This window comes from Chrysemys picta, chromosome 10 (genome assembly GCF_011386835.1).
Source record: "Chrysemys picta bellii isolate R12L10 chromosome 10, ASM1138683v2, whole genome shotgun sequence".
Lineage (NCBI taxonomy): Eukaryota > Metazoa > Chordata > Testudines > Emydidae > Chrysemys > Chrysemys picta.
In genome coordinates, this window is record NC_088800.1 from 29,729,659 (window position 1) to 29,754,237 (window position 24,579).

General features: G+C 40.0%; 1 protein-coding gene across 6 annotated transcripts in view; it reads left to right on the forward strand.

Moving 5' to 3' along the window:
• The window catches only part of TJP1 (tight junction protein 1), a 377,953-nt gene that overhangs the window by 283,558 nt on the left and 69,816 nt on the right, over positions 1 to 24,579 (forward strand). For all 6 annotated transcript variants that reach the window (XM_042853846.2, XM_005284979.5, XM_065558286.1 and 3 more), the window contains 6 exons: positions 6,725 to 6,849; positions 7,277 to 7,379; positions 11,584 to 11,863; positions 13,188 to 13,291; positions 15,856 to 16,024; positions 16,392 to 16,536. In XM_042853846.2, the coding sequence (XP_042709780.2) occupies positions 6,725 to 6,849; positions 7,277 to 7,379; positions 11,584 to 11,863; positions 13,188 to 13,291; positions 15,856 to 16,024; positions 16,392 to 16,536 (926 nt within the window). The remainder of the gene's footprint in view (positions 1 to 6,724; positions 6,850 to 7,276; positions 7,380 to 11,583; positions 11,864 to 13,187; positions 13,292 to 15,855; positions 16,025 to 16,391; positions 16,537 to 24,579) is intronic.

Consider the following 24,579-nt stretch of genomic DNA (forward strand, 5'->3'; position numbering starts at 1 on the left):
ACGTTTTGTTTGACCCAAACTGATTTTTTTCAGAACTGTCTGCAAACTGAAAAATCAGTTATTCTCCCAACTCTGATAAGCATCCACTTTTCTCTGATTATTCTCTAACAAATCAGAAATTGTAGAACAGCCTTTTGATTCTCTTGCTGCTTTCATGTGATGAGGTAGTATAGTGTCTGCGCATTGAGCTCAAGTATAAATCAAATAAAGACAATGATTCAAGGGATTTTAAAAAAGATTGTTACATAGCTTGCAAGATGCACTTGTTCTGTTTTCAGTATATTGCTGTAGATTTGTACTGAGCTCATTTGAAAAGAGACAAAACGCTATTTTTAAACGAATCTAATTGACAAGAACACTTGAAGTTTCGGGTGAAGCTCCACTGATGCAATCCTTATGAGACTCATTGAGGGGATATGCTAGGGTTACCATATTTTGAGTGTCCAGAAAGAGGACACTCCACGGGGCCGGGGCCCCGCCCACGCTCCCCGCCCCAACTCCTCCCCTTCCCCAAAGTCCCCACCCCAACTCCGCCCCCTCCCCTGCTTCCCGCGAACATTTGATTAGTGGGAAGCCTGAAGCAGGTAAGGGTGGGGAGAGGAGGCGCGGCCCAGTCTGGTCCCCCCCAGCATCTCTAGCCTGGGTTGGCTCGGGCCCTGGGGTGCCGGCCCTGTTCCGGCCCCCGGCCCAGCACCGCCGGCCCTGGCCCCGCACCCTTGGCTCAGCACCGCCGGCCCCGGCCCCGCGCCCCTGGCTCAGCACCGCCGGCCCCGGCCCCGCGCCCCTGGCTCAGCACCGCTGGCCCGGCGTGGCAACCCCCCCCCCCCCACCCCCCCACCCCCCAGCCCAGCACCACCGGCCCCGCATGTCCCGATTTTCCTGGACGTGTCTGGCTTTTTGGGATTTCCCGCTGGACGGGGATTTGAAAATCCGGACGTATGGTAACTCTAGGATAATGTCCTTCCCATTGGAACCGTAAGAGGCTCATTGGCGTTATCCCTGACATTCATAATTCTTAGGCTTATTCAGGGACCATACTCTCTCTGCTTTGAGTCTCAGCTGAAGAACTCTTGGCAGACCATGACCCTTAGACTCACTGAGGAGCCCACCAGAGCCAGCGAGTCCAGGTTGCAGTTAAATTTTGTGTAGTTAAGACCAGTTCATATACTTCTCAGAGCATTTTTTTTCCCCCTCACAACAGGAAATACTATTATTCTCAATCCATTGAGGGAAAGGGCTTGTCATGCATACTGTGTTAAGCAGCAGTTTGCCTGTAGCCCAGATGCATCCTTCATCAGATGCTATTGGAGGCTGGCTGTAGTCTAGAGAAGACACACATTGTCTAAGCCAAATATAAAATTCCCAATATGGGTGGTCTTTAAAAGGCAACACAGTAAATTCACTTTTTCCCAAGAAGAGGGGAGAGAACCTCAATAAACCTGTTTTCAGGAAAACACAACTCAAAATGGCTCTGATTTTGCTTCCTCTTTGGGGTCAGAACACTCTTATCCTAATAGCTGCAACCTAGGCATGTGAGTTCTAGTATTCTAATCTAGTTTTGTCATCAAACCTGATCCAGTTACTTCGAGTTCACCAGTTCTAGAATCAGGAACAGATCTATCCATGTAAGAGGTCTGTGTGTGCAGGTGTGGATACAGTACCTTGCTGAACTCCAGTGATGTTAGCTCTTAAGAGGTCTCTTTGAATTTTGCTTTGAAACACACAAGATCTGCTTTGACTTCTAAAAAGAGTATTTCTTTCTTTATTACACTCCCTAACATAGTGGGCTACTTGTTAGTTCATAAGAGATCTGGGCCTGCCTTTTGATAGTCCATCTGATAGCTGATATCAGCTAATTCTCCTCCTACAGAGAGATCATCAGGTTTTCTATACCCAGGAGCAAAGGTTTTTAGAAAGGAGTTCTATTTATTTCCGCTGCCTATCTTGTGAATTTCTTCCAACTTGGAATTACATTTTGTGCTCAAAGCTTGTAGAGAATATTCCTTTGTTTGTTTGTTTGTTTGTGTTTTTACAGTTGATATGTGCAAGTCTCTTTCCCCTTTCCACTTTCTCCTGGTCATGAAAAGTTCACAACCATTTTATCTCATCTGTCTCTACAATGGCTGGGCTCATGTGGCTGCAGACTTCTGAAACCCTGGTAATTAGGTTACTTGTGTTGTGCGTGCATAAACTGCAGTGGACATAATTTTAAAATGTCCCCAACTGTAGTCAACATACCAAGTCTCAGGGTTCTTGGCCAAATTATCATAATATCTGAGGGTTTTACATGTCAGTTACTTGTAGTAAGTTAATAAATGGAAACTTTCATATTTTCCATGTTTGGAGTTTTATTTGAACTTTCCAGCTTTGCAATCCTTTAAAATTACAGGAAGTTTATTAAAGCTTTTCCCTAAAGTTTGTTACTAGAGACTTTACTCCCACCTAATGTTGTCTCTTTTTTGTACACACACCCTCTTACATATGTGAGAGTAAAGGTACTCTTGGGGGTTGCTGAAGTTAAATGTTCATAAATTTTAAAACCGTGGAACCAATTTTCTTCAAACTTTGACTCTTGGGGATCATTGAAATTAACAAAATAAAGGGGTAAATCATGCTTACCTTACTCAAGCAACTAGTGAATAATGTTAGAGTTTGACCCAAAATTGAACTTACAGAAAATAAGTTCAGTAGGTTTTAAGTTAGTTTTTTTGGCAAAAGAATGTTTGAAAATGTGCATCCAAGGTACATTGCTCTGTATGTATGCACCTGTAGAGAGTGGAAATTTGCATACTGTGTATATACAGGAGAAAGTCCAAATGGTCATAAACTTAATAAATGCAACTTTCTTGTCAAACTAGGCAAAGCCACTGAAAATTATGTCCACATCCAGTTTTTCAAACATCTGCTTTTATTTTTGCTCTGTCTTAAAGTAGATTTTTTTTTTTTGAAATGGCAGAAAATAGTGATGCTGCTTCTTGCATCCCTACCATCTCTAAATTCAGTAACTACTGATAAGATTTTGCTTGACTTCCCAAGAAAATTTCATATGAAGGCAGAGCTGGAAAATGGAAATTTTTTGCCCTCATGATGATGATTCAGAAAATTTTGTTTTAAAATTAGACATTTATGATGGAATGATTTTGGACCCCTAATTAAATGGTAAGCTGAATTAATGTTTTTACATGAGAGCTAGAACTGGAATCAGATTTTCTGATTTGTAGTTTCAGCAGGTAGACTTTTTTTGTTCCCTTCTCATGCCAGTCACCTAAATTCATCAGTGTTCACATTTATTAAGTAACATGTATTTATATAAATGTTGTACTTAAAGTACTGCACAGGATCTTTTCAGGGGGAATAAGGCAGAACGCCACATTTATTAGTAATACATGTATTTACTAACACTGTATTATAGGCATATAATATATTACACTTACGCTCACACACACACACACACACACACACACACAAACCCATTCCGTCTTGTTGTTACCAATTAGTTGCTCCCCTTAACTTCACTGGCCAGGTGAGTTAGATGGGGGAGGGGGTGGAGCCGGGCTTCTGCCGATCCGGATCGATGCTCCCATGTTGACAAGACGAGACCCGGGGTCCTCTGCAAGACACCTCACTTTTATAGCAGCTTCCCTCTTATGCAAATCTATACCAGATTCAAACTCTCTGTCTGTGTCCATTGGTCCTTTGTGCTGCTTCCTTCTGGGTGTTGTCCCAATGCTGCAAAAAGGGTGTTTCCAAAAGAAGGTGCTTGCTTCTAACCCCCGAGGACGTCAGTATGTCTGCTTGTCTTTAATGAGCCCACTTGACACGCTTTATTGTCCTTGGGTTTGGCTCCCAGCCCCTCTCCAACAGTTGAGGCTGTCTGGAGGTGCTGCCTTCCATGCCTTGCTCATTCACACCTCATTCATTCAACAGGGCAATTGATTAAGGGGGGGGGGGGAGAGCTCTTGTTCTACTGCTAGCAAAAAGAAATTTTTCTTCTATCTTATTCTATCCTTAGGGTCTATAATATTATACCAAGGGCAATGCAAAGTTTCTAAAGGAGGCTTTGATACAAAGTCCCATGAAAACAGAGGTCACACATGGGTAGACCCACCACAAGGTTATATGAAGAGGCACAATGTAAAGTCATATGAAAATTATCAGAGATTTATCTACAATAGGAGTTGGAGGAAAAAAAATTCTAGATTTCTGAATTAATACTGCTTTTAATACTGTGAAACTTGAAGCATTACCTGTAATGACAGTGGAGAAACTTGGAGAGATGAAAAGATGACTTCACTTGAGTGAAGGACTATCAAGTTAACAGAAAAGGAAACCTTTTCTGTGCTTATGCATTTAGGGGAGGATGAGGCGAGAACTGATCTAAAAATAGGTTAGTCTCCACGCTATCTTGTTTTTTCTTTCTCACCCCACCAAATAAAAAGCATGAGCCAAGTTCTGCTGATACACTAATGTAAAATCTGAAGGAGCACTGTTGAAATCAGTGGAGTTGCACTGGTGCAAACTTGTATGGGACTAATTCTAATCTCTCTGAATTTTAGTTCTTGGTCCCAGATACTCTTAATAGTTTCACTTCATGGATTCATAGACTTTTAAGGTCAGAAGTGACCATTATGATCTAATCTGATCATAATACAGGCCATAGAATTTCATCCAGTAATTTTTGCATCTAGCCCATAACTCCTGCTTGAGTTAGCACATATCTTTTAGAAAGACATCCATTGGTTTGAAGACTTAAGTAATGGAGAATTCATCACTTCCTTTGGTATTTTTTTATAGCAGCCTAGTTGTTTGGTTGTTTAAATGGGCTTGCTAGAGAGAAAATCCATATCTTCAGTGGTCTCATGTGTGAATGGATCCTTTCCTATGCTGAAAAAGACAGGGAGAAGCATAGAAGTAAAACTTTGTGATGGAAAATGAAGGTAGATTGGAACCCAGACAATTTTATTTACATTACATGAAAAATATACTGAACAAATATTTTAAATTTTAATGAAAAATCAAATCTTGCAGCAATATATCATACTTATTTAAGATAGTGTTTTGTTTCCCACAAATGTTTATGCTTCCCAGGAAGAGCTAAGCAGTCACTTTAATAAATATAACTGATTTACCAACTTCAAATGTACTTCCCAGCATTGCCACTTCTGGGCAGACTAGAAATTGTAAGCATAATTGTCATATCTTGAAAGTAGCAATAACTTTGCAGAGGCATTGACCTTGCTGCAGAGGGAGAGCACCCTAGAGGGAAAAGATTGAAGCAAATGACTCTTGTTAACATGCAGATGACTTGCCAGTGCTGACAAGGTTTTGATGTATTTAATGATACAAGTAGTCCTGCTGTTATTACTAAGAATTGAGCTTGGAAACTTACTATCTTGTGCTATGATGCTGTCTGCTCTTGAGCTAAGCAGGGTCAGGTTGGGTGAATTTTGCAATATGAGAACTCTAAGAAACACCTAAGTGCTGCAGGAAGCAGGGTTGTACTGAATCATTACCTCAGCATATTAAGGGGTATTGTGCTTGCTGGAGTTGCAGCCTTTGTGATAAGGGGCGAAACTGAGGTGTGTGTTAGTTGTAACTACTTTGAGGCTGTCTGGAATACTGAGTGCAGATGTTGTCACGCCATCTCTAAAAAGATATATTGGAATTGGAAAAGGTTCAGAAAGGGCAACAAAAATTATTGGGGTATGGAACAGGTGCCATATGAGGGGAGACTAATTAGATCGGGACTTTTCAGCTTGGAAAAGAGACAGCTGAGGGTGGATATGATAGAGGTCTGTAAAAAAATGATTGGTGTGGAGAAAGTAAATAAGGAAGTGTTATTTACTCCTTCTCATAACACAAGAACTAGGGGTCACCAAATGAAATTAATAGGCAGCAGATTTAAAAAAAAAAAACACAAGAAAATATTTTTTCACACAACGCAGACTCAACCTGTGGAACTCTTTGCCAGAGGATGTTGTGAAGGCCAAGATTATAACAGGGTTCAAAAAAGAGCTAGATAAGTTCAGGATAGGTTTATAAATGGGTATTAGCCAGGATGGACAGGATGGTGTCCATAGCCTCTGTCTGCCAGAAGCTGGGAATGGGAGACAGGTGCTGGATCACTTGATGATTACCTGTCCTGTTCATTCCCTCTGGGGCACATGGCATTGACCACTGTTGGAAGACAGAATACTGGGCTAGAAGGACCTTTGGTTTGACCCAGTATCGCCGTTTTTATCTTCATAAGAGTATGGGTGTGAACTCTAAGGTTCTGCCCAAATTTCAACTTTGGGAAATTTAGGTAGACAATTCAAATTTTCCCCTGCACTTACAATTGCACGTTTTTTTATTTGTTTGTTTACCTCCTGACCTTATGTTGTATAGTCTCTGGCTTGTTTTATCAGCTGCTGTCTTCCTCTCAAGAGGCATAATCATTTTAGGGGTTGGTGTTATGTTCCCCATTGGCATACCCTTTTACTTTACTCACAGGTGTGCTATGAGACTTAATCTTTGTAAAATATTTTCAGAAACTTAGATGAAAAATGCTATAGAAGAGGAAAGTATTCTTACTCCTTAATTACGTATTATTATTTTTGCTGGGATGTGTATTAAAATGCTGGTATTCTGAATTTTTGATGAAATAGCATGAACTGCAGTATGGTCTGTATAAATATAGAAGGTAATGTGATGTCTGAGGATGGTTCTTATGTTCTGTTTTTAGGCTCCAGGATTTGGGTTTGGCATTGCGATATCTGGAGGAAGAGATAATCCCCATTTTCAGAGTGGTGAAACTTCAATAGTTATTTCTGATGTCCTAAAAGGAGGTCCAGCAGAAGGACTGCTACAGTAAGTGTTACATTTTTTTCCTTCTATGGCAGATTACAACTTCATTGAGGTATGGGATATCAATGCTTGACTTAGATTAATTTCCTAATTACCTTGTGATAGATCTCAAGATATGATAGCTGCACAGTGATCCTCTGATACTGCAAGTGGCTTCTTCAGTAACTCGTTTCTTTAAGAGGGGTAGCCGTGTTAGTATCAGCAAAAACAGCGAGGAGTCCTTTGGCACCTTAGAGACTAACAAATTAATTTGGGCATAAGCTTTCGTGGGCTATAACCAATTTCGGGGGTTATAGGCCACGAAAAGTTATGCCCAAATAAATTTGTTAGTCTCTGAAGTGCCACAAGGACTCCTCGTTGCCATTTCTTTAAGGTTCTCTTTCAGCTCATTGAATTTTTTTTGTTACACATTGCATTACTTTTTGTTTAGGGAAAATGACCGTGTGGCAATGGTTAATGGAGTCTCAATGGATAACGTGGAACATGCATTTGCTGTTCAACAGTTGAGGAAAAGCGGAAAAAATGCCAAAATAGTAAGTGAATGTGTTTAAACCTTAAATTTAGTACAAGTGCCTATACTGCCAGTAGTTGGTGAAATTGTGTACATTATTATTGAGAAACTGTCAAGTAGGACAAAATTATTCTTGAAAACTTAAACCATAGTTTTTTGATTAGCAAGACACACAGTCAGAAGATAAGACTTTAGGTAACAGAAGCTCCTCTCCTCACTATAAAGGAGACTTTTCCCAGGCTGCCGAGACAGTTCATTTCTCAGCTTTTTTCTTCTGCAAGCATTATCAGGCTTTTCAAATGCTAGTCCGTGCCGAAGGTTTTCACTTTTTATTCAAACGCCAACAAACACATCTTTGTGTTCAGTAAACACCATTTGCCAAAATAAGGCATAATAACCTTAATTCCTATAATTTCAGACTTATTCAGAGGATATAGATGGCTTTTGAACTTGCAAAACAACAAAACTGGTCATTACTGAAAGGTAGTAATCTGGTTTCCTGTAAACTTTGCATATTTATATTTCTAAAAAATGAAATAGAAAATAAACACATTGGCAATTCTTTAATTTGGAAAGTGATTTTGTTTTTAGGGCTTAAAAACTTTACTTTTTTTTCCCTGGCCATTCCGTGGTGCTCTTTTCACATGCTCATACAGATTTGCAATAATTGCAGTGCTATACATTTATAAATCTGGAAATCCACTGGGTTTGCCGAGCTGTACAACTTTTCATATTAGAAAGCTGACGTTTCAGAGTAATGCTCTAAAGTAAATCAGTGGAGGCTCTGGTGTTTTTGCTACAGCAATGGCATGATCTGTAGTGGAAATACAGTATTTTTTGGACTTATGCACAAAAGCCAACAACAATTAATGAAAAATATATTATAGTTCCCAAATATTTACAGGGTATAATTACTGAAGTAGAATATTCAAACACAGTTAGTTCCCTGTAATAATATAGATTATCAGGATAAAACTCAACTTTGAACTATCAATACTAATGCTTTCTTCCCTCTGTGGTTTGCATAATCAGAATCCTGAAAGACTGGCAGGTTTCAAACCCAAACAGAATTACTGTCAATAAGATATTAAGTATATAGTAGATTATATGTTAATGAGTAGAGTTTTGAGTAGTTCCAATAACTGGTTTGTGGCTTTAATTAAAGGGGAAATAATCAGACTTGCAGCTTTGTGGAAATAGAATATGGCATTGCACTGCAATAGCTGTTACTCTTATTTTGTTAGCAATTATCACTTTGTTTGGACTGCAATAGGAAAACTAATATGTGCCGATTTGGCAAAATGGATAATGTAACTGACAATAAAACGGAGTGCTTCATCAGTCTGGACTAATGGGTTTTACTCTGTCTCGCCATCTGTGGGATAGAGTTGCCAGAAAAATGCAGAAATGTAGACCCAACGTAAGTCCATCTATCGTACTTTCTTTTGCCTTCTGCTTAGCTTTATTTCTATTCAATGCAGATGTGTTACTATCTTAAAATGGATGTGTATTGGGGCCTAGCTGCACAACAACCACATTAGTTACACTGTGACCAAGACACAGGTTTCACAAGGGACAGTTGCACTTTTAAAGGGCAAAGCCTATACTGTACATTAGAAGGGATTGAAGTTACCTTGGACCCTTTATGTGCTTCCAACTCTATCCCCTCACAAACTGGATTTTCCTGGACTATGATTGTATGAGTTCCTTCTCTTCTTGTATAAAAGAGAATATAAAGCTTTTAGTGCACTGCTGTAGAGTAGAACTGGTTTGTTTAGGGCTAAAATGATCAAGGACTCCATATTAGGGAAGAGTGTCTTTATTTGAGTCTTATTTTAGTTCATTGTTCGCTATGTTCCATTCTGGGCTTCTGCAACTTTCCTTGGAGCTTGATAGCTTCTTGAGAGGCTTGTTAGACAGCTCCTTCGTGGACCAATCTCCCTGTGGCATTATTTTGCTCTGACATATGTCCACTTTTGCTCTGCAGCAAGATTTTTATCAGATTTACCTTCAGTCAGATAACCTAGATGGCTTTCCACAACCCATCTTTCTTGAGGCTACTGTTGGACTCTTGCCTTGTGTTAGCAGAACTTTTTCTGCTAGCCTAGCCTAAGTCTATATTTGATAGTAGAAGGGTGGGGGGTTCTGACAGCATTCTGCCCAAGTGTTGCCCTTCTTGAAAACCTTGTATAGATTCATTTTGTCAGGCTGACTATACATCCCACTTGTGGCCTTGATGTCGTATGTGAGACCCATCACTTTGGACCCTTAGTAGCTCCTACATAACTTTTCCCAAGTGAAGCAAACTGTTTTGAAGGGGGTTATTTTTGTTCAGAATTCTAGCTGATGGCTTTTCAATCACTATTTTTTGTGGGGCCTGGAATGTTCTTTCATGCCACTGTCCTCGTAATGCAGAGGGTAATGCTATTCCCAGTTTTGTTTTCGGTTCAAAATCATTTTAAACAATATTTGTAAATTAGAACAACAAAATTGTTAAGGAGAAGAACATACTTAAGTTAGCTTTTAATAACATGAGTACACTTGAAGTTTATTTTTAATCCAATATTCAAAGACAAACTTAGGATAAGTGTTTATATATAGATTGAAACTTAAAAAATGGAGGGAATTCAAAGGACTGAAAATAATTCAAAGGACTGAAAATTAAAAACAAGGTAGCTTTCTAACTTTTGAGGAGAGAACCTACATGTCTTTGACTACTATCCTCCTACAAGATTACCAGTATACTTTTAGCTTTGGTCTTCTTGTAAGCCTCAAATGCAGATGAAGTGGTGCTGCCAATAGATAATGGAATACACTTACTCTATTTTCCATATGTTTTGGCCAAGTAAGATCCTGTCAGCTCACCTCTTCTTGAATTCATGAATTTGCTACTTCCATAGCTATGGATCTTGGTCATAGAAGCCATTTGAGTAAAGTAGCTACTACCTCACTTTATTTACCACTGCAAAATCTTGTGGTATCTAGATTAACCACCTCATTTATGCTTGGTACTTATTGGTAAGTGTAAGACAGCGTTATATCTCTACTATATTACAAAGCTTATTGTCACAATTAGTTTTACACTTCATAACTATTGAAACTTAAATTTTTCAGAGATGGGTAACAAGGAATGAGCTTCTATATGTAATTGGGCATTTTACCTAATGCTTGAAGAAATGTCAGTAACATTACAAGGCAGAAGGCAGTAAAATACTGGGACTGCAGTTTGACTTTTCTCAGGTGTATCATTGGTCTCATAAACCAAATTCATTCATACCTGAATGAACAATTCAGGTTAAAGTGGCTGTTAAATGTAAAGATAATAGTGACAGGAAGGCTCACAGGATGAGAAATCTGACAGTTACTGCTTCTGGGTTTGTTTCTCATCCCTGTTGGCATCATGCTTTTAAGGCATTTATGCCATCTCATTTAAACATGCATGAAATCCTTTTGTCAAATACCTGACTAGTCTCTTAGATGAACATATCAATGAACATCTGATTTTTTTTTATTTTTTTTTTAATTTGGAAAGAGAAAAGGCAGAAAGCAATTAAGTGGGGAAGAAATGTTTTTTTTTAATTGCAATGCATTATGGCACTGGTTTATCCAAAAACTCTGCATAGAGAAACACAATCTTTGAGTGAAGTAGGAAGCTAACCAGTTGGGTTCTGAAATGTTTGTATTCCATCCTCCAGTCCTGGAGCAGTGAAAAGCTGTTTGCCTGACTTTGCATCCACAACAGCTCATTTCACGTTAGCCTTGCTGCTGTTTTTTTAAATATTGGCACTTTGTTGGAGTTTTTAATGGATTTATTAGTACTGCAAAGATCACTGATAACATGTAGCCTGTTAAAATACTGTAGCTTGTTCATAGTAACTGTCTTCCATGATAACTGGTATCTTCATGACCACAGATTTGTAAGAAACCCTGCATCTACTTTATCCATTTACTTACGTAAAGTTGCCCTTACTCTCTGAACTCCGCGCGCCGCCACACACACCCCCCCCCCCCCCCTTGTTTTTCTCCTTCAGTCATCCAAATGTTTGATTGTAAGGCCTTTGGGATATGGATGTTACCTTCCATATCTGTTTTGAGGTCCCTAGTGCACCTTTCGTTAGATACAGCAGTATAAATCTGTGGTGGCCCATTGCCTAATTTTAAGACTTTTTAAAAAAATGTACTTTGCATTTAACCAGAAATTAAGTAATTAATGCTGCTGGTTACAGACTATTCGAAGAATGAAGAAAATTCAGATTCCAGTAGCCCGGCCGGAACCTGAGCCAGTATCTGAAAATGAGGAGGATAGTTATGAAGAGGAAATGCATGATCCAAGAAGTGCACGCAGTGGGCCAGGTGTCAACAGAAGGCTTGAGAAGAGCTGGGTAAGAGACCGAAGTGGAAGCAGAGAGAGAAGTTTATCGCCAAGATCAGATAGGAGATCTGTTGCTTCCAGTCAACCTGCAAAACCTACTAAAGTAACATTGGTGAAATCCAGGAAAAATGAAGGTATGCCCAATGACTTTTTGCTGTCTCCTTCATACTTTTGGTTGTAATTTTATACCAAAATGTTAAAGGTTGAATTTTATATTGAATTATTAACGAATGTTATGTTGCTAAGGGCTCATTAGACTAAACTAGACTAGAGAGCTACCTACAGGTGCTCTCAAGTCTATAAATAATTGTCTTAAAATTACTGTACTTCTAGTGCTAGGTTTTTCTCCATATTTTCTTGTACCAGTGTATGTGATTGAAGGGAACACTCAAATTTCAATTACAATTCCAGTTTAATTGCATATCCAACTTCTGCTAGCCACTAAAATTTTACAAACACATATTGAATAGTGTATATACACACTCAAAATATATATAGAATAAACTTTGTTAACATGGAATTAAGGTTGAGAGTATATCTGCTATCAAGCTTTTTTTTGAAAGATGGCCAACTTTAAAAAAACACAACAAAACAAAAGAAACATACAAAAATACCCACCATACACAGAATCATGGTTAATGTGTGATTTTTCCATTTATCATGTGGCTATTTAAAAAAAAATTAATGACACAACTGCTATATAATATGAGTATGATCTGAAATTTTTGGTGGTCATTCCGAAGATTAACCTCAGTGTGTGAGGGACGACAAAGTTGTCACATAATATCTGGCTCTAACTAGGGCGGTGCTCTGAGGTCAGTAATCTTGCTGACCTTTAAAAAGGAAAATTTTGGCAAGAAAGGGAAGGAAGTAAGGAGGTGCGGAGATAAGGCTTTCACTTTATTTAAAAAAAAAAAAAAATCACCCCCTTCCAGTAGTTTGACAGCCTTATTAGGTTTTTGTATATGTTGTATAAACATTTGTCAGATTTGGGAGTCAGAAGTGGATGCAGCATCTTTGTTACTGGAGAACAGCTTGTTTATTCTGATTATAGGGGCCAGTTAGAGGAAGAATTTAGATAATCACAGAACAATTGAGGAATATAGCACTCATGCAAATTGCTACACTGGCAGCCATTGGCAGCCAGCCCATATGAAAACAGGGATTGGCATACCTTAGTTACTAAGGAATAGCTATATGCCAATTAAGCAAGTAAGATTCCCACAGTCGTTCAGAGAACAGGGAATTTCATAATAGGCAATTGTATAGTATCTCTGCCCCTGGCTTAACAATACCATTTCACTATAACCCTCAATACACTACTGTATTAAAAACACTTGAGTTTTTTACTGGGTTCTCATTGGGCTTTGAATGTAAATCTAGAAAGCAGTGTTGTAAATCCATAAATGTTGCTTCTTTAAATTGAGATTTCATATTTGGTTTTTTTATTCTAAATAGAGTATGGTCTGCGCTTGGCCAGCCACATATTTGTGAAAGAAATATCTCAAGATAGTTTGGCAGCAAGAGACGGCAACATTCAGGAAGGTGATGTTGTATTGAAGGTACAGTAAATGGCTATCTTTGCTTAGCAAAGGAACCGGTATGTTGATTGTACTAGAAGTAACTGCCTCACAGGTGCATGTTACTGTCAATAGAAGAAATGTCAGGTTTTGTATTTTTTGCATTGAAGGAGGAAGGTTAAGAGTCTGATTCTGCAGTCTTTACTCACATAAGTAGTCCTGTTGTATTAATTTTGATGGATTATATGGGCCCAAAGAGTCAGAGGTGCTAACAATACCCTGTCAATGTCCAACATTAAACAGTGTTAAGCAAGACTTGGGGTTTAGTATACAGAAATCTCAGCCCGCTAAGTGTCATGGCAAACAAGCCATTACATTTTTTTAAAACTTGTATTAAAGATACAGAAGAGAAGGAAAAACATGTTAAAGCATTTGAAATATAAAGTATTAAGTAAGGCTTTTATTTTAACAACATCCTTTGTTCCCTTTCCCTTTAGCTGGAAAGAGTTTTCAGAAGGTAAACCCCTTGTTTGACAGTAAAAAATGGTAATAACTGTCCTTTTTGGGGGGGAAAAAAAGAGAAAGTTAGTTGAGATGGGCTGGCGCTATTGCTGATGTTGTTTTTAAAGTCCAGTCCCATTTCCTAGAAGGCAAAACAAGACAAAAGCACACAAAAGGGGAAAGAAAACACCAAAGATGGAAAATTCAGCTTCTGTGGCTGCCTTTCACTTGCAATGTCCCTGCTGGAGAAACACAGGCATGGCACACGATCTTTAGGCATTCTGAGACCTGGCAAACTTGTACCAGCATCGGGCTGTTTAGGGCATTGCATTTAGTTGCCTCTTTGGTCATGGGCTCACAGCAGTGTTGCACAATATACAGTGTTTGCCTACTAAGTCAGGTTCTTGTTAGATAGAAGGCAAGGGGAATAGATAGGAAAGAGAGAAGAAATGAGATGGGGAAGGAAAAAGACGTGAGTGGGACTAAGAGGGTGACAAAGTCTCACATCCCAGGTGATGGTTGGGATTTAGCTGGAGCCAGTGGAAGTGGCCATCTGGGTCACTCTACTGTCCTCATGCTGAGAGAAGTCCCTAGACTGGTCCAAGACAGACTTAAAGGTGTTATGGTAAATCCCCTGTGGTCCCAGGAGACGGTGGGGGTGGCAACCATGATGGTAAAGCTCATCCCTTTCCTATTCTCCTGTGTTCATCATGGTTGTTGGCAGCCAGCTTCTTAATTCCTCCAAAGTATTTTCTTTTAAGAACCTCCAAAAGGGGAGAGATGGGGGATTAGAGCATTATTTTGTCCACCAGTTTAGGCCTAATTTTTGAGTCACCAATTTTGGTCCATAGATTTCCAGTCCCACACTTTTCTTGTTTACCTGGCATGATCTTAATACAGGCCTTGAATTCTATTGGTAGGCCATTTTGTTTGTACTAATTCAGTCTCTCTCTCCCTTTTATACTTTTTTCCCTCATCACTTTTATTCATAAGTATTTTGACATTTTATGAACTTTCACTCACTTTTCACAATTGATCTTGTAATTAGGGTCAATTTGTAGGCCCAATCATTAAAACGATTGCTTTGTCATTGTATAGTCGAAGAACTAATTGGGGCTATTTGTCTGAGCAAGGGTTTCAAGATTAGGCCTTTGAGCTCTGGTCAAGTGAAAAATTCTCTAAGTTATATCTGTTCTAGTGCAGAATTATACTATTGTGCATCACAACCAGATGTCTTGGGCTGAATTATTTTTAATTTAACTTCAAAACTATATTGTGTGTGGGTTAACAGTTTTCAGTGCATGTCATTGCTACAAATCTTAATTCTATTGGTGCAATTAGTGAACAAGGGCAAGTCCTCCCACTGCCATGTGGAGTTTAGTAAGGCTTATAAAAGAAATTGCTTTAGATTTCTTAATCATTACAGATTAAAGTAATGAGACTTTAAATATTTAAATAATTTAAAAGATGAGCATTAGTTTTCTGCATTCTGTGGCTCAGATGTGTTTGCATTAATATTTTCATAATATATAAATATGTTGAGTATATATTATATTCATTTTTCTTGACTAAATAACTGGGTATTTCTAAATCCCATCAGACTGAAAACTGGCATTTAAGATGTCATTATAGATTTTAATTTTTATGTAAGATTGATCAAGATAATCTGATTCTGATAAATAAATTGGATGCTTGCATTGCAAAGAGAGAGGTGGCAAAACTTAAGGACTCAGCTGAATCAGAACTGCTGTTAGACTAGAAGTAGTTTCCTTAGGCATCAGGTACAAGATAAAGTACCACTGAATTTCCTTAACTTTTTGGTCTATTTCAGTTAGTTTGCTTGCCTAAACTTGAATCTTTTAGCTGCTTGCTTAGATATTGCTAATGTTTGTTCTTTCCATTTTTAAAACAAGATTGAAGATCATTTAACAGTAAAATTATATTTACTAATTTTGAAGGGGTAATTTTGACCAATTAAGAGTTAAAAATACTTATTGTAGAGAGGGAGAACTCTTGTTTGTTATCTTCAAAGGAGTTAGCTAGTGGAGCTAGATTGTTTTGTTTTCCATTCAGTTCCTATCTCTAGTCTTTTTGCTCTATTACAGATAAACGGCACAGTCACAGAAAATATGTCACTGACAGATGCAAAGACTCTAATAGAAAGGTCAAAAGGCAAGTTGAAGATGGTGGTTCAACGAGATGAACGAGCAACTCTTTTGAATGTCCCAGATCTTTCTGACAGCGTTCATTCTGCTAATGCTTCAGAAAGAGATGGTGAGTATTAACTTATTTCCCAAGGTAAAAATATATTGCTTATGTCGCTGGATCATGAAGATGTGAAATCCTAGTGTGGGAGACAGAGGATGAGGGAGGAGAAAAGAGGAGGGATCGATATTTGAGTGGATAATAAACTTGTTCAAACACCATTGGAATTCACATCTTCAAGAATATGAAAAAAGACTATTCAAGTAAAAGCAATTGGAAGAAAAGGAATGTTAACTTTAGGTGATTTATTTTGAAGTCAGTGCAGAAGATCTGACTCACTTCATAGTATTTTCTGCAAAATTATTTCCATTTTGGGCAGGTCACATCATCATTTTAATTACAATCATTTCATGAAAAAACAACTTTTATTTAACAGACATTTCAGAAATTCAGTCGCTGGCATCAGATCATTCCAACCGATCACATGACAGGCCCCGCCGCAGTCGTTCACGATCTCCTGACCAGAGGTCAGAGCCTTCAGACCATTCCAGACATTCTCCACAGCAGCCCAGCAACGGCAGGTGATGGTAGCATTGTATTATTTTTAATCAACTATTAACGTGACATTAAGTACCAGGATTGTTTGGGGTTTTTTTACAGTACCACAAATGTGGCACAATATTGTGGAAATGGTAGCATGACATAGTACTGAAATTATGTATCTAGAGATGGGCCTGAACCAAACTCATGTTTCAGACATCTTTCAGTTTCAGGGAAATTTGAACCTGGAACTGAATTTTTGGGCTTGGACTTTTCTCTAATTTATCCTGTTCTTTAAGGAAATTATCAAAATTAAATGGTATTCCTTTTATGTGGCTTACTCGGTTTGACATTAGTGATATAGTCTACTGAAGTATATAAATTATCTCAGTTTCAAAAAGTTAGGAGTGGACTGTAATAGCTATACTCAGGCTGAATAGTACCACAAGTCCCATTGACAATTCAGTCTAAGTAGTTACTGCAATATGATGCTTATTTAGTTAACAACTTTGTTTTCAGACTTTAACACAGTCAGTTTGTTTTTCAAACATGTTTCAAAAAAGTTTTTAATTCCAGTGAAATAAACTACTCTGTTTAGGAAAAGTAGTTCTTCAAACATTTTAGATTAAATGTTTGTACTTGGTGGTAGGAAAATGATACTAGCTAAAAGTGGGGCACAATGGGTTCTCTCTGTATCTGTTCCTGTTCAAGCCTAGACAAGGCTGTTACATGGAATTCAGTCTTACATAAGAATAATATAAATTTGACCATTTCACTTTTGCACAGCATATGCATTAAATACTGACATTCCAATTCAAGTTAGAAATAGAAAGTTAACCAATTTATGGGATTTCTACATTCTTGTTCAAATAAGTTATAGGCTTAGACCAATTACAGTCTGTTGCTTAAGAAAAGATGCCAGAATTAGGGTTGAGATGTAATAGAATGCTCCAGATTATTGCTGAATGGGATATTCCTGTCAGAAAAGCTGCCTAGTTTGACAGGGTATTGCTATCAGTTGTGAGCCTCAAATCCAAACAGGGTCCGGATTGGACAATTCAAATTTATGTATGAATTTGAGCCCCAATGACAAGACGTTTCAGGAAGCGATTACTGCAAGGAAAGTATATAGATGATATTTTATTAAATTCCTGTAGTTACGAGAAAAAGCTAAACAAAACTTTTTTCCCTGCCAAAACACCAACTCAGGGTTTGAAATGTCTTTTGAATTAGATGGTAAAACGACAAACACCTAAGAGCAGGGAGTCTGAGCACTGTTAATCATTAGGCCATGAAATGGAGTAAAACACATGAACTTGTATCTTGCCAGGTAAGTAGAAATGTTGTATTTCTAATGTTTAAATTTATTTGGTATGGTCTAATGATTGGAGATCTTGAATTTCATTTTATAGCCCTTTGCTTACCCATGAATATTGAAGAAATGCACTTCACTTTTCATCTTCACAGGGAGGATCTACAGGTACATTACAGCAGATCTTCTGTTTGTTTGCACCTTGTTTGGAGGCAGAAGCAGACTTGTCAGGCAGGAGACACTTGAAGTGATCATGCTCCTGAGGACCCTATCAATTGTGTTCTGCCTGCAGTAGCTGTCAACAGTCTCACCCAAATTGTCTGCTCAGAGCAATTAAAAAACACTTTGAAATCTTAAATTAGGTTTGGGTAGGTTGGGCTATGTGTTAGCTAGAATAAGCTCTGGAGGAGATATTTCTCCCACATTTCCTCCTCCTGTCTGTTCGAGATTAATGGGTGCAGCAGAGTCCCCGAGCTGGCTGCTGCAATGATGAAAAAAGAAGCACAAGCAGAAAGGCCAGCTTAGCTTCCTTTGAGGGATGCTTATATGGGATCCTGTTTGTCTTCTGCAAGGACCATGTCACCACATCTTTCATTTCTCCCTGGCCTAGAGGAGTCTTCTCCACCCATCCACACGCATCTGAGAGACCTCTGGAGGATCAGAGAAGGAACAAGGAGGATAGATGATTGTCCCTCTCCTCCCTGTGGGACTGATCCATTTTCACACACTAGATGACCTGCACGTGATTGCTCTGGCAGGGCGCAAAGAGGAGGACACCCAAGCAGAAGAAACCTGCCATCATACCAGTGGGGAAAGGATGCTAAGATGGCCTCAGACTGAGGCCTCTGCTAACTTGTACCACTTTGCCTAACTGTAACCCCCACCAAAAGAGTAGTGAGTGCTATGATAGCTTAGATGACATCCAGGCAGCCAATAAGGAGCTGTCTAGGACTTAACAATTTTTGCCTCACCTTTCCAGGGGTCAGGGTTAGTGTGTCCACTGGCTGGCTCTCAAATACTCAGGTTTCTCCATACCATTACCTGCTTCAGGGTTCCTCAGCACTTTTGTGGCTGCCCTTGGGAACATTAGCAAACATCCTAATGTAGGACGAAGAAAGTTCAGCCATGGGCATGACCATCAAGGACTTGGGCCCCTGCCTACCTAGAGAGCCTTCCCTTTCTGGGTCATCTAAGGACCACATTCCTTCTTTAGATCCTGAGAAAAGAAGTAAAAACAAGGTAGACTCTAAAAAGGCTTCCATATGCAGGTGATACATTCCTTTTCTTTCTCCATCTAAAAAGAGTAAGAGAAGTGACCCTGTAACCAAACCGTAGTATTAATCTTCAGACTGTAACCACAATGGTTACAGAATCCATCTGTAAAGCTCAGTTAGTGCAAGAGCAAGAGGTGTGCAGACTATTCCACATCTTCCTCGAGTTCCTGTGAGAAAGAATCCTCTAAGAAAGATTTACAAAAAGAACAAGAAAAAGGCTAAAAGATTCAGAAAGGCTTTCTTGGTTTGTCCTTCCTGGGAAGTAGGGCAGTTTTCAGATTTTTTTAATCAAAATATCTGAGGAAATTCAGAACAAGCTTTTAGAACAGGTTTTGAAACACTTCTTAAGGTTGGTTGTGTGGCTTGGCTTTCCCCTGGATGAACCCTTGAAGGAGGAGGCGGCGGCATTTGAGAAAGTGTGTAGAAAGGAGAGTGAGGCCACTTGCAAGATTTGAAAACTATATGTCCTTGCATTCAGCACTTGAGGATGTAAGTAGCATTGACTGAGTAGGAAACCCAACGAAAACCAAGAAGCTGGCTAAGGAGCACTATTATGTCCGTAAAACCAAAACTTGACCAACTTACCTACCGAAGATTGATGTAGCTCTTTCGTTGTTTATTAAAGACAGTTGATTCATTTAGATGGTGACTTCTTCTCTAAGGACCATACTCGCAGAAGAATTAAGTCCTTCCTCAGAAGGAACTCTGAAGCTATCTCAGCAGTTGCCTCTTCTGCATCTGCTTCATTCATAAGAACATGTGTATGGATGACTTCCTGTTGGACACTGTTCTTTCAAGATCAGGAAATCCTGTAGGCTGTTTGCCAAATTAAGTTTTTGTAAGCAATGGCTTTTGTGCTGGATGCTTCTCTTGACAGCCTCAGATTTGCTGCAAGGGTAATGATACAATTCCACATAACATCACAAGCTCTGGCTAAAGCTATGGAAGGCCGATTTTGAAGCCAAGGAGGTCCTGGTCACCTCTTAAGTATATGGGAGGAGCAGGCACTTCAGTGAATCTTCTCTTCAGCAGCTGAAGAGACATCATAGAAGACTTGTTGGCATACAAGAGTTGAAAAAGAGAATTCAGGCCCTGTTACAAATCATGATGTTCCTTTAGCTCCTGTTCAGCTAAATGTCCCAGGAGGTGTTTGAGGCAGATGGACTAGATTAAGAGGCTTGAGGAAAAAGAAGATTCCATAGGAAAGCCCTTAGCCATCTTGTAATGAGGTGGACTGGCCCTCCCCAGACAGAGGAAGAGGGTGGCTCCACCCTTCATGGGTGGAGCCCTACTCCTAGTTCCACGCCCCGGAAGCCAAAGGGCGGGACCGGAAGTATAAAGGCGGGATGTGGAAACTCAGTAGGGGCCCAGCCACTGGAGGGGACATATGCGTCCCCTGAGCACTCGCACTGGGAGGTGGTAGCAGGCCAATAGAGTGCAGATGACTGGCCCGGGCCGCCTGGATCCTGGACTGACCTGACCCCGGGGGAAGCAGACAACTGGTCCAGACCACCTGGACCCCTGGACAACCCGGCCCCACAGGAAGCAGACAACTGGCCCAGACCCCTGGACGACCCGACCCTGCAGGAGACAGACAGCTGGCCCAACCCTGGCAGAGCTTCAGCTGGCAACTGAGGCCCCCGCCGATCACCTTACCTCATTGGACCGGCAGGTACCCTTGGAGGGGGAGAGTGGAGTGGTAGACCCCTGTCTGGCTGCAATGCTGGCACAGGGTGAGTCAGTGTTTTGTGGCTTGGATCCCCACTGATGTGATGGCAGACCCCTCTGCCATCCTTAGGGCTCTGGTCCAGGACACAGTGGAAAGGGAGGGCCTGCATCCCCCCCCTACCACCCAAGCGGTGGGTGACAGTCTCCCCCTCCCTCAGGCTAGTTGAAGGAAAGCCTGAGTTAACTGACTTTGTTTGCAGCCCCACCTGAGTACAGGTTGGAGCTGAGTGATTTTGTTTACTGCCCCGCTCTGAACCAGAGCCTAGGCTGATTGACTATTTGCAGCTCCACCTGAGGGAAGGCTTGAGGCAGTACTAGGGCCTCAGGGAGGCAGCCAGGGCAAGAAAAGGCAGCAGGTCCAACTCTCTTGCCAGTGATGAGTAGCCATTTCAGACTGCAGTTTGCCCCTGAGAGAAGGGACTAGATGCCGATTGGCAGTAGCCACTGAGACAAGGTGGATATAGGGGGTAGGGGCTCCCCTGGGAGGGGAGACCCAGAGTGTGGGGACACTGCTGTGGGGCAGTACCCCAAGGTAAGGGACACAGGGCCTGAACTGGTAGAGACTGCAAAGGGGCAGGTAAGGGCAGGGGAGAAACCGACCAGAGGAGGGTGCTCCTTAGCTGGATGAGTTAATTCCCAGACTGACCAGCAGGAGGCGTCGCAGCAGTGAGTGACCCGCCCTGCTACACTCCTTCATCAGGGTTGACTCCAGTTGACCCAGTGGTGTGTGGCTTCCCAGGGACTAAGCTGTAGGAATTTGCAAATAATTGGATCAATGCAGTGGCTGACAGATGGATCCTGGATGTTTTCAGCCTTAATTATGCATTGGAATGGAAGGCAGTGCCAGAAGGGCTTCAGCTTTCTCCCACTCCTTCAACCAGATGAAACTCAAGAATATGATGAATCCCATATGTCACTAAAGGTGTTACACCTGCCCGTTCCTAGTACCCATGTATTCTGGAGAACACAGAGCAGTACTTGATCTCTAGTTCTTGGGAAAAGTTCCTTTGGAAGCCAAAGTTTCAGAATGAACTTATAGAATTCATATGTACACTTTTCTGTAAATCATACATACAGGGAATACCTCCAATTTACTTTACAATGGGCAGCCTTATTAGTACAATGCTTTACCCTTTGGCCCAGTAACCACCCAAGGATCCCTATCAAAGGGCTCATTATCTATGGTTTTTCTTAGGCAGGAGGAAATTCATGTGTTCTCCTTCCTCAACAACCTGTTCATCAGCACACCTTTTCTGAAAAAGGAACAAAAAGTAACTTGTCTCATTACCCAGGTTATAGAATAACATAGTTTTGTCCTCAACCCCAACTGACTCTCTCAGATTCTAGTTGACATTTGGCAGCTATCATAGATACTAAGCTACACAGCATTGTTCTCTCAAAGACAGGATTCAGAAGCTGGTATATGCTATATATACAGATAATCAGTTCTCTTGCCATATCAATCAGGACTCTGATGTTTCTAGTGGGAATAACAGTATCCTGTGTTGACTTCTTGCTTTGGCAAGGTTCTGTTCACACTTTCTCCAGTAGTTTTTGGTTTCCCTGTACTCACAGCATGTCCCTATCTTCACTAATTTAAGTATCCAATGTAGTATCAAAATCTGTCCTGGCAGCTGGAAGTCAGCAGATACTTGGATGGCCACAGAATATTAGAACTGTGATGATAACCAATGCCAGTCTCAAGGGATGGGGAAATCTCATGTGGGGCAAGGATCTTGGAGAGACAAGGAGCTTCAAATATCAATTGGCTCAAGCTCAGAAAAACTAAGTATGTCCTATCATCAAATTTTACCAATTATTATGTACTGGTGATGCCTGAAAACACCTCTGCTTTAGCTCGTATCAATAGAGAAGTACAGGAAGCCATTTTTCTGTCACTGGCGGCCTTCCACACAAAAGGCGACTGAACCTACAAGCAGAATGGTCAAACAGACAAAGGAATAGGCCTGAAGATATATAGTTTACATGCAAATATCTTTTGAATCAATAGTCAAGGCTCTGGGTCACCCCTCAATAGAAGTATTTGTATCCAGGTTCAATGCAAAGGTTCTAAAGTTCTTCACCAAACCAAGGCAACAGAAGATGTGTTCTCATCTGCTCCCATAACAGTGTCTTTTGTTTGTCTCCCCCCCCCCCCCCCCCCCATTCACAATGATCCCGAATGGGACCATTCAGAGGATAAAGAGGGAAGAAGCATATGTGTTCTCCGAGCTTCACGGCTGGTCAGTGAGGTGCTGGTTGTTGGACCTAAATCAGATGGCAGCCACCCTTCAATTATTCCTCCTCTGCTGGAAAGACCTCCTATCACAAGCACTAATTCTACATGGTATTGAAGAGGCACCAGGTGAAACAAAAAGATTATTCAAATGACCTCAGATGCACTCTTAGCTTCTGGAAAGAATTCTACAAACAGGGCATATTCAAAGACTTGATCTAGATTTTTTTAAAGACTTGTGTAAGGTATTAGAAAGGCGGCAGACAAGGCAAGAGCAAAACATATATTTTGGAGTTTATGTAGAACAACTTTTACAAGCCGTAAGCCTCTCATTTTGAAATTTCAAAATGGCTGCCATATCCAACATACCAGAGACAACAGGCAAGCACAGGACTTCCTTACCCTCAGACACTGAAAGGCTTCTCAGAATAGCATCTCTTGTTTACCCTACACCAATTGGAATAATTCTGTTTTGGACCTTAATTTAGTAGTATTTCCGAAAGAAGCATCTTTTTGAATCGGTCTAAGTATCATGATTGGAATTACCTCAGCAGGAAAGGTTCTTACTAGTAGATGGCAACAGTGCAATTTTCCATAAGGATGAAGTTGTACCAAGAATGAAGACCGCTTTAATTCCAAAAGTCAACTATTTATTCTGTAGCACACAAGAGATTTTCCTTCCCTTCTTTTGTTAGCATCCAAAATGCCCCACTGAAACTGGCATACCATGCATGTCAGGACAAAACTATAATCTACATTGAGGTGCTCTTCAAAAAATGCTTGTCTCTTTCGTGCTGAACCGTCCATCTTCAGAAGTAAATTGTATTAAAATACTAAAAGCACTAGAATGGACAGAGTCTAAATGTCAATCATACTTGAAGAGTTTGTGTACAAACACACGAAACATTTTCTTGTTACATGTCACAAACGTTTGTTTCCTTTGCCAGTTACTTTTTTAAACAAATGTCATGGTTTAAGCGCAGTCCATTGATGAAACTAACATGAAGCTGACTTTGTTTTGTGACTGAAGGTTATTTAAAATTGCTGCAGTGTTAAGCATACTAAAAAAAATCCTCCCTGGCACAGCACAGATGTTAGAAGTAAAAGCAATACTGTCAGAACACATACACAGCAAAATAACTAACACCTTTGATGACTCATGGGAAATGCAGCTGTAATTTTTAACAAGATTTTGTCACTTTAAAAACTAAGTCATGGAAAGTTATTTGATGCTATCTTCTTGCCGAATGAAATTGAAAGAGCTTACTATCAAATTTGAAAAATTCAAACCCTAGTGCTATTTTATATTTTTCTTTTAGTTCCAGACATATTTTGTTTCCTGTCATTTCAAGTGACCATCTTTTTCCTATTTAGGCTTCCAATTGTTTTCTTCTAATGTACTGGATCTTCTGGAGACTTTGTAATTGACATAACTCTACAGGATACCAAGTACCTTATTAAGAATGTGAGAATTTTACAATCTGTCTTTCCTCTTCTGAAGAGTCAAATTCACTGTTACCTAGGAGAATTACTC